The 19,418-nt window shown below is 55.7% G+C and overlaps 1 protein-coding gene across 2 annotated transcripts; it reads left to right on the top strand.

Annotated features, from left to right (window-relative positions):
* The first annotated feature begins 731 nt into the window (after positions 1-731).
* P4HB (prolyl 4-hydroxylase subunit beta) lies at positions 732-18,468 on the top strand. Of its 2 annotated transcripts, XM_054457220.2 has the most exons (11): positions 732-1,385; positions 2,324-2,530; positions 5,995-6,128; positions 6,305-6,442; positions 14,209-14,313; positions 14,492-14,617; positions 14,984-15,184; positions 15,621-15,741; positions 15,870-16,051; positions 16,390-16,476; positions 17,535-18,468. In XM_054457220.2, the coding sequence occupies exons 1-11, from the start codon at positions 1,241-1,243 to the stop codon at positions 17,613-17,615; spliced, it is 1,527 nt and encodes a 508-aa protein (XP_054313195.1). In that variant the 5' UTR covers positions 732-1,240; the 3' UTR covers positions 17,616-18,468. The 2 variants fall into 2 exon arrangements, with proteins under 2 accessions (XP_054313195.1, XP_063512126.1); XM_063656056.1 differs by having other exon boundaries at positions 1,087-1,385; positions 15,870-18,468.
* Positions 18,469-19,418: the final 950 nt, after the last annotated feature.

Raw genomic sequence — 19,418 nt, 5'->3', positions numbered from 1 at the left:
CACTCACAGCCCGTCTCAGGTGGACTGGCCATATTTCAAGTGCTCAGCAGCCTCCGTAGCGGGTCGAGTCGGGAGGCAAACCCAGCTGCTGCCTTCGGAGTGAAGCAGCGCCCAGCGCCCAGGATATTTCCACAGCTGTGTAACGGCTGCGAGGTCTCCTGAGCCGACCAGAGCATCTGAGAAGCACCAGAGTAGGGGCAGCGTCACAGGATTTGGCAACCCGTGGGAAAGGAGGGGGATCGCAAAGGGCCGCTCCCTGAAGGCCTTAGCGGGGAGTACCTTTCCTGCGGCCGCTCCACCCATGGGCAGCGTCTTCCTGGGGCCTGGGAGCCGGCAGGTCCCCGGCGCCCAGGTCCCGCCCCTCCCGCCCGTCTCTCCAGCCCCATTCTCCTAACCACCCGCCCTGTGCTCTCATCCCCTCCGAGGCTTCCTCGCCCTGTGCGCACGATTCCCGTGCCCAGGCCCTGCCGCCATGCCTCGGTGGGTGTCTCGCGTCACCTCGCGGAGCGCGTCGGACCGGGCCGGCTATCACACACCGAGCCCACCGCCGCCCCTAGGAACCCGACCCCACCTTCCAGGGCCGCCGCCGCACGCTTGACACGCGCGCCGGAAATTGCGTCACCCCAGCTTCCGGCCCGGAGTCCGGGGGGCGTGCCAGTTGGGAACGCGGTCCAGTCAGAATGCAACACGAGGGGTTTCGGAGGCGCAGCCGCAGCTCCGCCCCTAGACTGGGAACTCCGGCCCACTGCCACGTTCGACGAAGGAACGCGCAGAGTGCGCGCATCCCTTGGCCAATCAGGAGGCGCAGAGCCCGGGCTACCGAAAGTGGCATCCATTCCAGACCCGTGGAAGGTGTAGGCGAAAGCCACCAATTAGAAGCCAAGGCAGAAAAAGTTCTCGTCGGGAGCCAATGAGAGGCTAAGAAAGACAGCGAGCGCGAGGTCCTCGGCCAATCCCGGGCGAAGGCCAGGGAGCCCTCAGGAGCGTTTCCGAATCCGGGGCCAGGCCTGGTGTGAGTGTCCAGTCCGAGAGCGGCAAAGACGAGCCTCGAAGTCCGCCGGCCAATCGAAGGCGGGCCCCAGGGGCGCGTGCGCGCCGCGGCCAGCGCGCGCGGGCGGGGTGGGCAGGCGCGCCCCGGACCCAGGATTTATAAAGGCGAGGCCGGGACCGGCGCGCGCTCTCGTCGCCCCCGCTGTCCCGGCGGCGCCAACCGAAGCGCCCCGCCTGCTCCGTGTCCGATATGCTGCGCCGCGCTCTGCTGTGCCTGGCCGTGGCCGGCCTGGTGTGCGCCGACGCCCCCGAGGAGGAGGACCACGTCCTGGTGCTGCGGAAAAGCAACTTCGCGGAGGCGCTGGCGGCCCACAAGTACCTGCTGGTGGAGTTCTGTGAGCGCCGGGCCTGGCGGGCGGGCGGGGCTCGGGGCCTCTGGGCCAGGCTCTTCGGACGCAGGCACGGCCCGGCAGCCCCCGGGGCCGGGACCCCCGGCGCGCCCGGGACTGAGGGGCTCCCTTGCTGCCCGCCTTGGGGGCCATGTCCGGGGCTCCTTGCGGATGAGAGCCGGGCTGGGAGCCGGGGGGCCGTCCCGGTGCCCGCCCTGCGCACGGCAGGATCTTCCTGTTAGTGCGAGAAGAACAGGATCGACCTGTGTGAGCAAACAGCAAGCCAGTGTCCAGCCTTGCCGAGTCCTCCCCGGGGGCCGACCCGGAAGGCGCCCCGCTCCTGCCCACCCCACCTTCAGCTTGCCACAGTAGTCCTTCCGATGGTGTCTCAGAGGAGAATCCCAAGCTTTCCTCATGTCCCTAAGGATTTGAGCTCTGTCCCTGGGGTGGGAACCTTGTGCCTGACACAGTTGCTAACTCTGTTGACAGATCGTCTTATTCCCTCACCCTAAGCAACTCAGGGCCTGTGTGCACGGACGTGCATCTCATACTCACAGCCAGTGCTGGTACAGGCCGCGACGTTCACTTCTTCACTTTTATCTGTAGTCTTAAAGGGAAAGTCTAGGGAGACCCTTGCCTTAGTTGCCTACGGGGAATAAGAAGTCAGCAGCCATTGAAAGGTTTGTCTTGCTGTGCTGATGGTGACATAGCAGAGTGGGGGCTGGTGTTGGTTGGTGGTAGTTTGTCGTTCACGGCCTCTGTCCTGATATTGCCCAAGAACACCAGGCTATCAGCTCAGCCTTGTGCGTTAGAACGGGTTATCTTGGTGAGTAGATAGGGTTTTTATGAAGGAAAATGCCAGAGGAAAAAGGGAAGCACTGCCGAGGGATCAAGGCTGCTTTAGGGATCAAGGCTGCTTTCTAGCATCTCATTTCCGCTTCCAGATGCCCCTTGGTGTGGCCACTGCAAGGCTCTGGCCCCTGAGTATGCCAAAGCCGCTGGGAAACTGAAGGCAGAAGGTTCCGAGATCAGGTTGGCCAAGGTGGACGCCACGGAGGAGTCTGACCTGGCCCAGCAGTACGGCGTGCGCGGCTATCCCACCATCAAGTTCTTCAGGAATGGAGACACGGCTTCCCCCAAGGAATATACAGGTGTGGCTGTGGCACTGCCCTTGAACTGTCTTTAGAGAGGGACTGGCCTGCCGACTTGGAAGGGCACGGGCAGCTGTCTGAGCGGTGGGGAGGCCAGGTTCCAGAGGCTTGGAGGGATCCCGTTCCTCAGGCTGGGTTCTCCGTCCACTTGTGCCCTGAGGGTCCTGTGAGGAAAGTTTTCATCCTGGAAGAACCTTCGAATGGAGAACCTGTCTTGTCTGGTGCCATCGTGGGGGCGGCTGGCTGAGGTCTGTTTGGAGACTGACCAGCAAGGAGAGGGAGACTGGTGCCTTTCTGGCCACATGGGCTGTTTGTGCTGCCCCGTTCCTAGGAGCAGCAGCATAGCTGTAGCTCTCGGGGTGACACCTGCTAGTTATTGTTTGTAGCGTGCCAGCTGCTGCGTCACGTGCTTGCGTGATTTCTCCTTACCTCCTCTCTGTGAGGCAGGCTTTTCCCAGACAAAGGGCTGAGGCTTAGAGCAGCTCAGTAACAGCATCGCGCCTGTCGGTAGCAGACCTCGAATCCAAGCCCACCCGGCTGTGTCTGTAGCACAGGCCTTCAGCTGCTCGTCTGCCGCCTCTGAAGCTGCCTTAGTGGAGGCCGAGCCCCTGTGTAGCCAAATCAGTGACTGTGGTAAAAGAAAACTCGTCTGTAAAACCAGCTCTGTGGCGTGTCAGATGCACATGGCGGGTACCCCGAAAGCAGCTCATTCCAGTGTTAGCAGGGTTGTCCCCTTAAGCAGGTGTGCCCTGTCCTGTTCTAGTGGCAGCAACTCTGTGGTTGCCTCTCACTTGGCTGTTTTTAGACAGTCTTGCTCTGTCCCAGGCTGAAGTGCAGTGGTACGATCTCTGCTCACTGCAACCTCCGCCTCCCGGGTACAAGTGATTCTCTGCCTCAGCCTCCTGAGTAGCTGGGACTACAGGTGTGCACCACCATGCCTGGCTAATTTTTGTATTTTTAGTAGAGATGGGGTTTCACCATGTTGACCAGGATGGTCTCGATCTCGTGACCTCGTGATCCACCCGCCTTGGCCTCCTAGAGTGCTAGGATTACAGGCGTGATTGATGTTCTCATTTTTTACTCATATTCACTTTTGGAACGGGAAGTGCTCTGTCCAAAGTCACCGTGGTTCTGTCACTAACACTCAGGTTTGCAGATGAGATGAGCACTCCTAAATTCACTTGTCCCTGGTTACCGTCTTGTTAGCACTGGCAGAATCCTTCTCCATCTGAATGGGGTTTTCCCGATTCGGACCAGGGAGTCAAGTTCTAGGAGGGAAAGAGGCATCGTTCTTAGCCTCAGTCTCCCAGGAGGAGGAGGTTTCTTTCCTGTCAGTTGACTACCTTTGGTGGCATAACAGTGTGTCATCTTCTTCCCGGTCTGGGAGGCATGTAGGGTGGGCCATTGGCGAGAACTCCTGAAATTCCTGGGATAAGTTAGGAGGCGGGAGTTAGGTGGGCTAGGTGTCAGCCTGTTCCCATAGGTAGAAAAACTGGCACTGAGTTTTGAGTTACTGTCCACCTCTCTAAGCTGAGGCCTGTTGTCAGACTCCTGGGTGAGAACATGTGTGTTTGATGGATGTACATGTCAAAGAAAATTTAGAAAACGCAGAGGACAGGCTGGGCGCGGTGGCTTATGCCTGTAATCCCAGCACTTTGGGAGGCTGAGACGGGTGGATCACCTGAGGTCAGGAGTTTGAGGCCAGCCTGGCCAATATGTTGAAACCCCATCTCTACTAAAAATACAAAAATTAGCCGGGCGTAGTGGTGCGTGTCTGTAATCCCAGCTACTCGGGAGGCTGACACAGGAGAATCACTTGAACCCGGGAGGTAAGGTTGCAGTGAGCTGAGATCATGCCACTGCACTCCAGCCTGGGTGACAGGGTGAGACTTCGTTTCAAAAAATAAAATTTTAAAAATGCAGAAGGCCAGCCTGGGCAACATGGTGAAACCCTGTCTACAAAAAATACAAAAATTAGCTAGGGCTGGGCACAGTGGTTCATCCCGGTAATCCCAGCACTTTGGAAGGCCGAGGTGGGTGGATTGCTTAATCCCAGGAGTTTGAGACCATCCTAGGCAACGTGGCGAAACCCCATCTCTACAAAAAATAGAAAAATTGGCCGGGCACGGTGGCTCACGCGTGTAATCCCGCACTTTGGGAGGCCGAGGCAGGCGGATCACGAGGTCAGGAGTTCAAGACCAGCCTGGCCAACACAGTGAAACCCCGTCTCTACTAAAAATACAAAAATTAGCTGGGCATGGTGGCGGGCGCCTGTAATACCAGCTATTCGGGAGGCCGAGGCAGGAGAACCACTTGAACCTGGGAGATGGAGGTTGCAATGAGCCAAGATCACGCCACTGCACTCTCCAGCCTGGGCGACAGAGGTAGATTCCGTCTCAAAAAAAAAAAAAAAAGAAGAAAAATTGCCGGGCGCAGTGGCTCACCTCTGTAATCCTAGCACTTTGGGAGACTGCCGAGGCAAGTGTATCACCTGAGGTCAGGAGTGAGACCAGCCTGGCCAACATGGGGAACCCTGTCTCTACTAAAAATACAAAAATTAGCCAGGTGTGGTGGCGGGCACCTATAATCCCAGCTACTCGGGAGGGTCAGGCAGGAGAATTGCTTGAACCTGGAAGATGGAGGTTGCAGTGAGCCGAGATCACGCTATTGCACTCCAGCCTGAGCGAAACTCCGCCTCAAAAAAAAAAAAAAAAAAAAAGTTAGTTGGGTGTGGTGGCACATGCCTGTGGTCCCAGCTACTTGGGAGCCTGAGGTAGGAGGATTGCTTGAGCCCAGAAGTTCGAGGTTGCACTGAGCCATGATCATGCCACTGCACTCTAATCTGGGTGACAGAGCAAGACCCTATCTTCCAAAAAAAAAAAAAAAAAAAAGGCTGGGATTGGTGGCTCGTGCCTGTAATCCCAGCACTTTGGGAAGTCGTGGTGGGCAAACTGCTTGAGCACAGGAGTTAAAGACCAGCCTGGGCGACATGGCAAAACCTCGTCTCTACAATAAATACAAAAATGAGCTGGGTGTGGTAGCGTGCACCTGTACCCCAGATACTCGGGAGGCTGAGGTTGGGAAGATTGCTTGAGCCCAGTGGGTGGAGGCTGCAGTGAGCCAAGATCCTGCCACTACCCTCCAGCTGGGTAACAGAGTGAGCCCCTGTGTCAAAAGAAAAAAGAAAATGCAGAGAGATCAGAGAAAAAAAATGGGTTTGTGATCCTATTATTCAGACAGAATCACCCTCTTCCCTCCCCACTCCCCATAAACACAACCACAGTCTCATGTACATTGGAGTTTAGGAGGCGGGCAGACGGCACCAGTCCGCTTCCATGGTGGGAGAACATCTTGCTTAGGTTGATTCAGGTGTCGTCAGCCTGGCTGGCAGAGACAGGAACAGGCCCGGCAGGGCAGGCGGCGCTCCCTGTTTGAGAGTGGAACCTACATTTGTTTGGGGTTAGCTGGCAGAGAGGCCGATGACATCGTGAACTGGCTGAAGAAGCGCACGGGCCCGGCTGCCACCACCCTGCCTGACGGCGCAGCTGCAGAGTCCTTGGTGGAGTCCAGCGAGGTGGCTGTCGTCGGCTTCTTCAAGGTAGAGACCAGAGTGTTATTCCAGTCTTCCTTCCTTCTGTCATCCATTGAGGAGGGGTCCTCGGCCTGCGGCTGGCAGTTCTGCACGTGTCCCCCCTGGCCTGGGCACTACAGGGTCTGCCCGACTGCTTGGTGCTGCGGGATCATGACGACCTCTGCTTCTCCCTCCTCATTCAGGACGTGGAGTCAGACTCTGCCAAGCAGTTTTTGCAGGCAGCAGAGGCCATCGATGACATACCATTTGGGATCACTTCCAACAGTGACGTGTTCTCCAAATACCAGCTCGACAAAGATGGGGTTGTCCTCTTTAAGAAGGTGAGTGGCCCCAGGCAGCTCTGCCCAGGTTAGTTCCGGGGTTGGTCTGAAGAGGGTGGCGTTGCTCTCCTTATCGTTAAAGGAACCTTGCTCCTGGCACCTTTGGCCCAATAGGTATGTTCTGCAGCTTTCCCAAGTTGGGGTGTTGCACTGATGCCTGTGGCCTTCGCATTCAGCTGTGGGCCCTCTGGCCGCTCTGCTGCCACAGCCGCCTCAGAAGAGCTGCTTTTGACTGTTAGCTTTTTTTTTTTCAATTATGATAAAACACGTAACAACATTTGCCCTTTTTTTTTTTGGAGACGGAGTCTTGCTCTGTCGCCAGGCTGAAGTGCAGTAGTGCAATCTCGGCTCACTGCACACTCCACCTCCTGGATTCAAGTGATTCTCCTGCCTCAGCCTCCTGACTAGCTGGGACTACAGGCATGCACCACCATGCCCAGCTAATTTTTGTTTTAGTAGAGATGGGGTTTCACCATGTTGGCCAGGATGGTCTGAATCTCTTGACCTCGTGATCCACCCACCTCAGCCTCCCAAAGTGCTGGGATTACAGATGTGAGCCACTGCGCCTGGCCCCATTTGCCTTTTTTTTTGAGATAGGGTTTCTCACTCTGCCGCCCAGGCTGGAGTGCAGTGGTGCATTCTTAGCTCACTGCAACTTCTGCTTCCCAGGCTCAAGTGATCCTCTAACCTCAGCCTCCCGAGTAGCTGGAGCTACAGGCGTGTGCCACCACGCCTGGCTAAGTTTTTGTATTTTTTGGTAGACATGGGGTTTTGCTGTGTTGTCCAGGCTGGTCTTGAACTCCTGAGCTCCGAGTGGTCTGCCTGCCTCAGCCTCCCAAAATGGTGGGATTACAGGCATGAGCCACTGCGCCCGGCCACGTTTTAACTCTTTTAAAGCATTAATTACATTCAGAGCGTCATGCAGCATTCCTATTTCCAGAACGTTTTCTTTACCCAGAGGTCTGGAGTATTGGCTCTCTTGGCGTGTTCCCACCCAGTTGGCACCCACACTTCGTGTGCCCCTCAGCCCCAAGGGCATTACGACCCCTAAGGATCCACTTTGAAAACTGCCATCCTGATCCTGCTGTCCTTCTCCTGGGGAAGGGCTCCTGGACAGTGTGGCCTCTTAGCCGCCTCTCCCCGTTACCAGGACACAGCAGGGTCCTTGTTTGCACAGTGTCAAGATGGGGCCTGTGGGTTTCTGTTGTCTCTTTTCTCGGTCACCAGGCAGGTGGGGCTGGGGCCGCACACTTGTGTTCTAGGGACAGCTGAACCTGGATGTGGATGATCGTGGGTTTGTGCCGCTCAGAGCCAGGTAGTGTGGATAGGAGAGAAAGTCTCGGGAGAGGAGGGACCTGGGGAGTGAGGGGCAGGAGGGCGCCCGGGGCGATGGGACTTTCAGTTCCTGTCCTGTGTCGTTTCCAGAGGGGAGAAGAAGAACCTTTTAGACAGCAGCTTCATAAGCCAAACGGTCAGACGGGCAGCCTCTGGGATTGGGGCTGAGTGGTTTTGGACATGAGGAACCCATTCACTTTGTTTTTTTTATTTTTCTTTTTTTGAGACAGAGTCTCTCTTTGTTGCCCAGGCTGGAGTGCAGTGGCGCGATCTCCGCTCACTGCAAGCTCAGCCTCCCGGATTCACGCCATTCTCCTGCCTCAGCCTCCCGAGTAGCTGGGACTACAGGGCACCCGCCACCACACCCAGCTAGTTTTTTTGTATTTTTAGTAGAGACGGGGTTTCACTGTGTTAGCCAGGATGGTCTCGATCTCCTGACTTCGTGATCCGCCTGCCTTGGCCTCCCAAAGTGCTGGGATTACAGGTGTGAGCCACCAACCCTTTCACTTTCTGTAGTAAGCACTGAGCATCCAGCACTCCCCGGGACCAGGTAGGACGAAGGGTAGAGCCAGCTTCCTGGAGCGCGGTAGTGCGGGTGGGTCAGGATGGCTTGCTTCCATGTTCTTGTTCTTGTCATTTAGCTGTTTTTGCAGCCACTTCCTCAAGATAATTCAAGACAGTAGGTGCTCTTTACCAGGAGACATTCTCTTGATGTTCCCTGAAGGGAAGAGAGTTGCTAAATTAGTCAATTGCCATTGCAAGGTGCCCAGGAAATTAAACATCTGACTAGAAAAAGCCAGTGAAGTGTTGGATAAAGTTGAGGGAACCAAAGGTCTTTTTAGAGCTTTTATTAAAGAGAAAGTTCCCAGTCTTGTCCTGAAACTTGGGTTCTGGGGAAGACTTCCTCCAGGGCCCACGAAACTCGCGAACCCTGTTTTGTCACACATCCCACAGCTCCTTCAGTGCCCTGGATGTCTGCAGTGGCCGCTGTGACTCTGTGGACAGTTTGGTGATCGTGTCTGCGAAGGCTGGGAGGGTGGTTTCGTTGCTCTTGCCTGCCAAGGCTCACACGTGGTCATCCATGTGGGCTCCCCACAGGTTAACGTTCTGCCTCCATTCTCTGGAGTCCACTAGAGCTGGGCACAGACAACCCCACTTGAGTTTGATGCCAGTTGGTGGGTGGCGCTTTCTTGCCCACTGAAGATGGCCCAGGTGTCCGTGATGGTGAACGTGGTCGTTGCAGGCAGCTCCGGGCAGAAGCCCGGCCCCCTGTCCGGTGCACGCGGTAGGGTCTGCCCTGGAAGTCAGAGCTCACCCTGCAGCTGAGAGGATGAGTCCAACTTGTTCCTTTTCTGCCAGGCTGTTAACCCCCATCCCTCAAAGTGAGTGAGACCTTCCTGTGTGTGCACTGGCCACAGCGGGCAGCCTGGCTGAGTCGGGTGCTCTTGTGTGGCCCGCTCTTGCCTGCTCTTCCCTTCCTTCCCTAGCGGGCACTGCAATCCAGGAAAACCTCTGGGGGCTGCTGGTCACTGGCACCGTGGGTGTGAGAGCTTCTGATATTTCACTTTTTCTTCTCCACCAGCTGGCAGCACTGGGCATATTATTGTTGTTTGAGAAAGGGTCTCGCTCTGTTACCAGCCTGGAGTGCAGTGGCACAATCACAGTTCACTGCAGCTTCGACCTCCTGGGCTCAAGCAGTCCTCCCACCTCAGCCTCCTGAGTAGCTGGGACCACAGGTGTGCACCACCGCACCTGGCTATTTTTTAATACTTTTGTAGAAACGGGGTTTCACCGTGTTGCCCAGGCTTGTCTTGAACTTCTGAGCTCAAGCAATCCTCCTGCCTCGGCCTGCCAAAACATTGGGGTTACAGGCGTGAGCCATATCACCCGGCCTGCATTGGGCCTTTCTATGCTGTTTGTCACTGTGGCCTGGCAGGGCTGGCCTGCTGCTGCTGTGCCCTGCTAAGTGGACCAGTTTCCCTTACCACAATAGACCGTGATTGAGTATGGTGTGGCATCTCTGCTGAAACGATGGCAGCCCTGGGACAGCTGCGGCAGCGTCTCCTCCTGGCTTCTTAGCATGAGATGGTGTAGGCGACGCCTGACACTCTGGAGGGAGCCGGAGACATTGTTCTGCAGGGCTGAGGGGATTTTCTGTTTGCCTGCAGTTGCGGCCCAGCGTTACTCCTGGGCACAGTGCAAGCCCACCAGTGCCATTGGGAGCCCGGCTGTGATCAGCAGCTCATGTTCCAAAGGATTCCCTCCAAGGGCCTCCTGAACTTGGTTTTTCTGCCACTTCTTATCCACCTTTGCCCCTCTCGGGAAGAGGTAGCAGGCTTAGAAGCCTCTGCCCCTCGGGCTCGGGCAGGGTGGTTGGTGCTTGTGTCCTGGTTTAGCATCAGCTCTTTGGCAGTCAGGCCAGGTCAGGGTGGCCCAGGCACAGCATGCACAAGAGGAGGAAGTGGCATCTGGTCTCCAAATTACTCTGAGGACGCATACATGGAAATGGCCAATAAGAAAGGATGCGTGATTTATTTCCCCAAGTCTCATTTAAGAAGTTTGAGGAGGCTGGGCGCGGTGGCTCACGCCTGTAATTCCAGCACTTTGGGAGGCTGAGGTGGGCGGGTCATGAGGTCAGGAGATCGAGACCATCCTGGCTAACACGGTGAAACCCCGTCTCTACTAAAAATACAAAAAATTAGCTGGGCATGGTGGTGGGCACCTGTAATCCCAGCTACTCAGGAGGCTGAGGCAGGAGAATGGCGTGAACTCAGGAGGCGGAGGTTGCAGTGAGCCGAGATTGCGCCACTGCACTCCAGTGTAGGCGACAGAGCAAGACTGTCTCAAAAAAAAAGAAAAAAAGATTTGAGGGGACCAGGCTTGGTGGCTCACACCTGTGATCCCAGCACTCGAGGAGGCCGAGACAAGAGGATTGCTTGAGGCCAGGAGTCTGAGACCAGCCTGGGCAACATAGTAAGATTGTCTGTACAAAAAATAAAAATAAAATAAATTTTTTTGGCTGGACGCGCTGGCTCACGCCTGTAATCTCAGCACTTTGGGAGACCAAGGCAGGCAGATCACCTGAGGTCAGAAGCTTGAGACCAGCCAGACCAACATGGAGAAACCCCATCTCTAATAAAAATACAAAATTTGCCAGGCGTGTTGGCAGATGCCTATAATCCCAGCTACTTGCGAGGCTGAGGCAGGAGAATTACTTGAACCCAGGAGGCGGAGGTTGCAATGAGGCAAGATCGAGATCGTGCCATTGCACTCTAGCCAGGGAAACAAGAGCAAAACTCAGTCTCAAAATAAATAAAATAAAATAAAATAAATAAATAAATTTTTTAAAAAATAGTTCGTTCCAGGTGCAGTGGCTCACGCCTGTAATTCCAGCACTTTGGGAGGCCGAAGCAGGCTGATCACCTGAGGTTGGGAGTTCAAGACCAGCCTGACCAACATGGAGAAAGAAACTCCATCTCTACTAAAAATACAAAATTAGCCAGGCATGGTGGCGCATGCCTGTAATTCCAGCTACTTGGGAGGCAGAGGCAGGAGAATCGCTTTAACCCGGGAAGCAGAGGTTGCAGTGAGCCGAGATCCTGCCACTGCACTCTAGCCTGGGCAACAAGAGTGAAACTCCATCTCAAAAAAAAAAAAAAAAAAAAAAAAAAAAAGTTCGGGCCGGGTTCAGTGGCTCACACCTATAATCCCAGCACTTTAGGAGGCCAAGGCAAGTGGATCACCTGGGGTCAGGAGTTCAAGACCAGCCTGGCCAACATGGTAAAACCCTGTCTCTACTAAAAATACAAAAATTAGCCAGGCGTGATGGCGGGTGCCTGTGATCCCAGCTACTCAGGAGGCTGAGGCAGGAGAACCGCTGGAACTCGGGAGGTGGAGGTTGCAGTGAGCCGAGATCACGCCATTGCACTCCACCCTGGGTGACAATAGCAAAACTCCATCTCAAAAAATAAATAAATAAATAAATTTTAAAAATAAATAAAAAAGTAGTTCAGGGGAATGATGGAAGGCTCACCCAAAATTCTCCCTTGAAGAGCCTCAGCACAGGAGCGCCTCTCTGAGCCTGAGCCAAGGCCACATCCTCAGCTGCAGGCTGACCCGTCGTGATTGGGCCGCCACAGCCTCTCCATCTTGTGGCCTTAGGACTCCCTGAAGCTGCTGTGCATTATTAGGGGTCCCCAGAGCCTTACGGGCACGTAGATTGCGCCTTTCAGGATCTGTTGTATTAGAAACTAGAACTAAGAATGTAAAAAATCGTTTTTTTTCTCTTTTTTTATTTATTTTTATTTTTTGAGATGGAGTCTCGCTGTGTTGCCAGGCTCGAATGCAGTGGCACGATCTTGGCTCACTGCAACCTCCGCCTCCTGGGTTCAAGCGATTCTTCTGCCTCAGCCTCCCAAGTAGCTGGGATTACAGGCATCTGCCACCATGCCTGGCTCATTTTTGTATTTCTAGTAAAGACGAAGTTTTACCATGTTGGACTAGGCTGCTCTGAAACTCCTGGCTTCAGGTGATCCGCCCGCCTCAGCCTCCCAAAGTACTAGGATTACAGGCGTGAGCCACCATGCCTGGCCTGTTTCACTCTTGTCACCCAGGCTGGAGTGCAGTGGTGCGATCTCACTGCAATGTCTGCCTCCCAGACTCAAGCAATCCTCTTGTCTCAGCCTCCCAAGTAGCTGGGATTACAGGCAGGTGCCACCACACCCAACTGATTTTTGTATTTTTATTTATTTTTTTTTTTTTTTTGAGACGGAGTCTTGCTCTGTTGCCCAGGCTGGAGTGCAGTGGCACGATCTTGGCTCACTGCAACCTCCGCCTCCCGGGTTCAAGTGATTCTTCTGCCTCAGTCTCCCAAGCAGCTGGGATTACAGGTGTGCACCACCACACCCAGCTAATTTTTTGTATTTTTGGTAGAGTCGAGGTTTCACCATGTTGGCCAGGCTGGTCTCAAACTCATAAACTCAAGTGATCCACCTGCCTCAGCCTCCCAAACTGCTAGGATTACAGGTGTGAGCCACTGCACCCAGCCTTTTTTTTTTTTTTTTTTTTTTGAGACAAAGTTTCGCTCTTGTTGCCCAGGCTGGAGTGCGGTGGTGCCATCTCGGCTCACCGCAACCTCCGCCTCCTGGGTCCAAGCGATTCTCCTGCCTCAGCCTCCCAAGTACCTGGGATTACAGGTGCCCGCCACCATGCCTAGCTTATTTTTGTATTTTTAGTAGAGATGGGGTTTTACCATGTTGGCCAGGCTGGTCTCGAACTCCTGGTCTCAAGTGATCCACCCATCTTGGCCCCCCAAAATGCTGGGCTTACAGGCCTGAGCCACTGTGGCCAAATTTATTTTAAAAGAATAATAATCCCATTACATGTTATCATAAATCACATCTTTATGGAAACTAGTTTTTCCCAGACAAAAACAATTTAGTGCTGAGTGGCGTTTTAGATTCCTCCTGCTCTTGCGACACCAGGCGCCCAGCAGCCTCTGTGGGTCTGCCGCAGCACGGGAGAGGGAGAGTGAAAAGGCAGAGTCTAGAGAAGTGTGAGTGTGAAAATAGCTTTGACCAGCCAGGCACGGTGGCTCACACCTATAATCCCAGCACTTTAGGAGGCTAAGGCAGGTGGATCACGAGGTAAGGAGATCGAGGCCATCCTGGCTAACATGGTGAAACCCTGTCTCTACTAAAAATACCAAAAATTAGCCAGTGGTGGCGGGCGCCTGTAGTCCCAGCTACTTGGGAGGCTGAGGCAGGAGAATGGCTTGAATCCGGGAGGCGGAGCTTGCAGTGAGTGGAGATCACGCCACTGCACTCCAGCCTGGGCGACAGGGCAAGACTCTGTCACAAAAAAAAAAAAAGAGATTGAGACCTTCGTGGCCAACATGGTAAAACCCCATCTTGACTAAAAATACAAAAAAAATTAGCCAGGCGTGGTGACGGGCGCCTGTAGTCCTAGCTACTTGGGAGGCTAAGGCAGGAAAATCACTTGAACCTGGGAGGCGGAGGTTGCAGTGAGCCAAGATCGGGCCACTGCACTCCAGCCTGGGCAAGAGAGTGAGACTATCTCATATATAAATAAAAAAGAAAATAGCTTTGACCACATGGGTGCCCTGAAAAGATTGCGGTCCCTGGGGATGGGCCACACTTCAAGGGTTGCTGGAAGACCACATGCGCCAGGCTTGAGTTGTGGATGTGAAACCAGCCGTTGAATTCACTGGCGGCCATATAAGGTCATGGCCGGAGCCAGTCTGGCTGTCAAGGAACAGTCATGTCCTATACCCATTGCTGGACCTATGGCTCGAAACCCCACAGGAGGGCAGGGCTGCTGTCTGCTGTGACTTCCCACGTCCAGGGAGACCCGGGCCCAGGGGCTGTGCTCCCAGCAGCAATGCTCAGTCAGGGCCCCCTTTCTGTCCACAGTTTGATGAAGGCCGGAACAACTTTGAAGGGGAGGTCACCAAGGAGAACCTGCTGGACTTTATCAAACACAACCAGCTGCCCCTTGTCATCGAGTTCACCGAGCAGGTGCGGCTCCCCTGCTGCCCTGCAGCCCCCAGGCTGGGGATGGGGAGGAGTGGGTTGGGGGTGGCATGAGGCTCCCGGTTACCACTGCTGTCCAGCGTCTGACATTGGAGGCCGTTGGGAGAACCTTCTGCATTAATAGTGTGTGACTCAGACCCAGTAACTTAAGTTTATAACACAGACAGCCCCGAAGATTTTTGGAGGTGAAATCAAGACTCACATCCTGCTGTTCTTGCCCAAGAGTGTGTCTGACTATGATGGCAAACTGAGCAACTTCAAAACAGCAGCCGAGAGCTTCAAGGGCAAGGTGAGCTGCTCCTCTGGGTGGCTCGTGGGGCGGTGCCAGGGAGCAGTACAACCTTCCCAAGGTGACAAAAGTGTGAGGCCTTCCTGAGGCTGCCCCCTGGACCGGACCAGGCACCTGATTCAGGACAGCCTGGATGTAGGCAAGGGGCCAGCCAGGCCAGACCTCTGCTCCCAGTCACCTGCTGGTCTGGTTGGGCAACCCCGGAGTCCAGGTTGGAGGAAAAAGACACCAGGAGCACGGTCTGCTTCCGAGCGAAGTCAGGGCTGGAGGCAGAGGCCAGCCGTCTGCTGCACCTTCCGAGCGAAGTCGGCTGGAGGCAGAGGCCAGCCGTCTCCCGCACCTGTGCAACCTCCTTTTCTCCCCCAGATCTTGTTCATCTTCATCGACAGCGACCACACCGACAACCAGCGCATCCTCGAGTTCTTTGGCCTAAAGAAGGAAGAGTGCCCGGCTGTGCGCCTCATCACCCTGGAGGAGGAGATGACCAAGTACAAGCCCGAATCGGAGGAGCTGACGGCAGAGAGGATCACAGAGTTCTGCCACCGCTTCCTGGAGGGCAAAATCAAGGTGTGGGCGCGTCCCGGGCCAGGGCTGCCTCCCAGGTAGAGCTGCCAGCTTGGGGTCTCTGGGCTCTTAGTGTCCTGGGCTTTGTCCTCAAAGTAAGATCTTCAGAGTAAGAGGACGGAGCCCAAGATGGTGTGAAGACCACCATTCTTGTCACACCCTTGGGGACCTGTAGGAGCCCTCTTGTTGACACGGCTGGCCCAGATGCTCCTTAGGGAAACCTCCTGGCTGGCGAGGGTGCGGCCTGCGTGGGCTCATTGGGCCCAGCCCACTGGCTCAGCCTTCTCTTTCTGGATTCTTGGCACTGTCGGTGTCTGCGGCTGCCATCCTGGTGTGCCCAGGGCAGCTGTGCACCTCAGCCCCGGGCAGGGTGAGGGTTGGGGAGCTCTGTGGTCCGCCAGGCATTGCCACCCCTCACCGTGCCCTGCCTGCTCTCCAGCCCCACCTGATGAGCCAGGAGCTGCCAGACGACTGGGACAAGCAGCCCGTCAAGGTGCTTGTTGGGAAGAACTTTGAAGACGTGGCTTTTGATGAGAAAAAGAACGTCTTTGTGGAGTTCTGTAAGTGTTGCCCTTTCAGCTCCCCAGGTCCGTGCCACCAGGGCACGCACGAGGTGGGCAGACTCCGGGGAGGCGTCTGCCGGTGGCTTTGTGATCCAGGACGCACCCTAGAACTGCTTTCTTTTCAGATGCCCCATGGTGTGGTCACTGCAAACAGTTGGCTCCCATTTGGGATAAACTAGGAGAGACGTACAAGGACCACGAGAACATTGTCATCGCCAAGATGGACTCGACTGCCAATGAGGTGGAGGCCGTCAAAGTGCACAGCTTCCCCACACTCAAGTTCTTTCCAGCCAGTGCTGACAGGACGGTGCGCCTTCCCTCCAGGCGGGGCTGGGGCGGGCTCTGGGAAGAGCAGCGGTCCCCATGCCAGCCTGGGTGCCTCTCTGTCTGGAAGGAGCCTGGGGCTAGTGGGGTGGGAGAAGAGCTGTGGGAGCTCCTTCAGAAGCACCCACCTTTTTTTGTTTTCCGAGAGAGATGGGATCTCACTATATTGCCTAGGCTGTTATTGAACTCCCAAAGTGCTGGATTCCGGGTGTGAGCCACCGGACCGGGCCTGCTCTGCCTTTCTCTAGGGAGGAGGAGCCAATGCCGGGAGATTGGCTCTGGGCCGGGACCAGCCCGTGCACTCATCCCTGTCTTCCATAGGTCATCGATTACAACGGGGAACGCACGCTGGATGGTTTTAAGAAGTTCCTGGAGAGCGGTGGCCAGGATGGGGCAGGGGATGATGACGTGAGTGGGGTCACAGCCCTGGGCTAGTCTCTGGGATTCAGCCCCTTGGCCCCATGGGACATGTCCACTTGGGCTTGGCTTGTGATGGGAATGGTGCTGTTGGAGGCACATCTGTGCGTCCAGGCCTCTGGGGCCCCACACCTTTGCCCAGCAGGGCAAGGGATGTGCTCCCAGTGCTCTGCTGAAACAGCTCTCCCTGGCCAGCACTTCTTTAGGGGACGAGGTTGAAGGCATCTTTAAAAACCAGATTTTGCTTAGAAAACCTTTTCAGACACATGGCACCGGATCCTCACATGCTGATAACTTGGGCTCAAATGTCCATCCCCAGCCCCCTGGCGGGGACCGGGCACAAGGGAGCAGACATGGGTCTGCCCTCGGGAGCTTAGTCCTGCCCGTCAGCACGTGGCCAGCAGCAGTGGTGACTCTGCCGGGGAAGCAGGAAGGCTGGTGTTGGGAGGATGCGGCAGGGACGGGGTGCTTGACCATGGTGAGGGAGATGAGGGCATGGTCAGCCCAGGCTGGCAGGGCCTGCTGGCAGTGCTGGTGCACAGTGGGAGGTGGAAACACTCTGTCCAGGCTGGGGATGGAGGGCCAGCCCCTGGTGCTGCCTGTGGCCTGTCACTGGCCACAGCCCGAGGGTTGGAAGTAGAATGGTCACACCCCAGTGGTGACTGTGCCTGGACTTCATGCTGGGGCTGTTGTCCCCGCCGAGATGTGGGCCCTCTGTAGACTCCATGGTGCCAAGCTGGGAGGCACACATACGCCTGCCGTGCCCAGTGGAAGGGTCCAAGGCTGAGCTGGGATTCCCAGGGTTCCTGACACAGTGGGGGCTCTGATTCATCCTGCTATAGGCAGAAATCCCCCAAGTGTCACTCTTACTGGGAAGACCCCTGTGTAGCACGTAAAGACCAGGGTTGGCTGCTCCAGTGGCCGGTGGCCATGTCCACCGTGGCCGGCTAGTCCCCGGTGTGAGCAGCATGGGGTGCTGGGGGCTGGCAGCCTCAGCTGTTGCAGCCAACCTGCCCCCCCCCCACCCCGCCCCTTTTCCTGTATCCCAGGATCTCGAGGACCTGGAAGAAGCAGAGGAGCCAGACATGGAGGAAGATGATGATCAGAAAGCTGTGAAAGATGAACTGTAATACGGAAAGCCAGACCCGGGCGCTGCCGAGACCCCTCGGGGGCTGCACACCCAGCAGCAGCGCACACCTCCGAAGCCCGCGGCCCTCGCTTGAAGGAGGGCGTCGCTGGAAACCCAGGGAACCTCTCTGAAGTGACACCTCACCCCCACACACCGTCCGTTCACCCCCGTCTCTTCCTTCTGCTTTTCGGTTTTTGGAAAGGGATCCATCTCCAGGCAGCCCACCCTGGTGGGGCTTGTTTCTTGAAACCATGATGTACTTTTTCATACGTGGGTCTGTCCAGAGTACTTGCTAGAGTGTTCGGAGTCTCGCTGCCTCCCTCCTGTGGGAGGTTTCTGCTCTCTTTGAAAATTCCATTTGTGGGATTTTTAGACATTTTTCGACATCAGGGTATTTGTTCCACCTTGGCCAGGCCTCCTTGGAGAAGCTTGTCCCCCGTGTGGGAGGGACTGAGCCAGACTGGACACGGTCACTCAGCACCACCTGCAGTGTTGCCATGACTGATCATGGCTCTTGCATTTTTTGGGTAAATGGAGACTTCCAGATCCTGTCAGGGTGTCCCCCATGCCTGGAAGAGGGGCTGGTGGCTGCCAGCCCTGGGGCCCAGCACAGGCCTGGGCCTTCCCCTTCCCTCAAGCCAGGGCTCCTCATCCTGTCGTGGGCTCATTTTGACCACTGGCCTCTCTACAGCACGGCCCGTGGCCTGTTCGAGGCAGAACCAGGACCCTTGACTCCCGGGTGGGGAGGTGGCCAGGGATGCTGGAGCTGAATCAGACGTTGACAGTTCTTCAGGCATTTCTATTTCACAATAAAATTGAACACATTGGCTAAATAAAGTTTAAATTTTACCACCTGTCCTTGCCTCGGGTTTATGATCTCACCAAGCCCGGAGAGCTGGGCTGGAATGCGGACGCCAAGGCCATCTGCCAGCCCTTAGTGGGGTCACCGGTGCTGAGAGGCCTCGCCCCTGGGGCGAGGTGCAGATGCAGAAACAGGCCCCAGTCTCCCCAGCAGAGCTGTGCAGTCTTGCAGTTCCCAGGGAGGATGCCTTCCCCACCTGCAGGCTGCTTCACCTGGACTCTGATGGGGCTTCTGTGATTCTGGACCCTGGATGTGGACACGGGTGGAGCCACCCAGCCCCACGTGATGCTCAGACTCCAGGTCATTCCCTCCCATCCCCGCCGTGGAGTGACGAGAAATCAGGTGGACTCAGGCTTCAAGGATGGGTGAGAGGAACGGGGCCTTGCTTATCACTAACCCTTCACATGATAAAGGGCCGGGCTGGGCGCAGGGACGTGCGCCTGGAATCCCAGTGCTGGGGCAACATGTGGAGACCCCGTCTCTATGAAAAATTAGAAATTAGCTGGGCATGGTTTGCACCTACAGTCCCAGCTACTCGGGAGGCTGAGGCAGGAGAATCCCTTGATCCCAGGAGGTCAAGACTGCAGTGAGTGGAGATCACGCCACTGCACTCTGGGTGGGTGACAGAGTGAGACCCTGTCTCTAAAAATAAGAATCTCCTGGTCTTTAAGTTGTAATTTGGCTTAACCTCAGCGCTCTTGTGCTTCACATACAGAAAAAACACATAGACTGTCGATTTTTTTTGAGACGGAGTCTTGCTCTGTGGCCCAGGCTGGAGTGCAATGGTGCTATCTTGGCTCACTGCAAGCTCCGCCTCCCGGGTTCAAGTGATTCTCCTGCCTCAGCCTTCTGAGTAACTGGGATTACAGACATCCGCCACCACGCCCGGCTAATTTTTTGTACTTTTAGTAGAGACGGGGTTTCACCGTGTTAGCCAGGATC

This window comes from Pongo pygmaeus, chromosome 19, assembly GCF_028885625.2.
Source record: "Pongo pygmaeus isolate AG05252 chromosome 19, NHGRI_mPonPyg2-v2.0_pri, whole genome shotgun sequence".
NCBI classification, from domain to species: domain Eukaryota; kingdom Metazoa; phylum Chordata; class Mammalia; order Primates; family Hominidae; genus Pongo; species Pongo pygmaeus.
Note: the sequence above shows the minus strand (reverse complement) of the source record. Positions and strands in the feature narration are given on the sequence as shown.

What these genes read in the sequence shown, in the direction of transcription:
- P4HB (XM_063656056.1), top strand. Translation starts at nt 1,241, where the DNA reads ATGCTGCGCCGCGCTCTGCTGTGCCTGGCCGTGGCCGGCCTGGTGTGC. An exon ending in GTACCTGCTGGTGGAGTTCT is followed by an intron (nt 1,386 to 2,323) that starts GTGAGCGCCGGG and finishes TTCCGCTTCCAG; the next exon opens with ATGCCCCTTGGTGTGGCCAC. An exon ending in CTGTCGTCGGCTTCTTCAAG is followed by an intron (nt 6,129 to 6,304) that starts GTAGAGACCAGA and finishes CTCCTCATTCAG; the next exon opens with GACGTGGAGTCAGACTCTGC.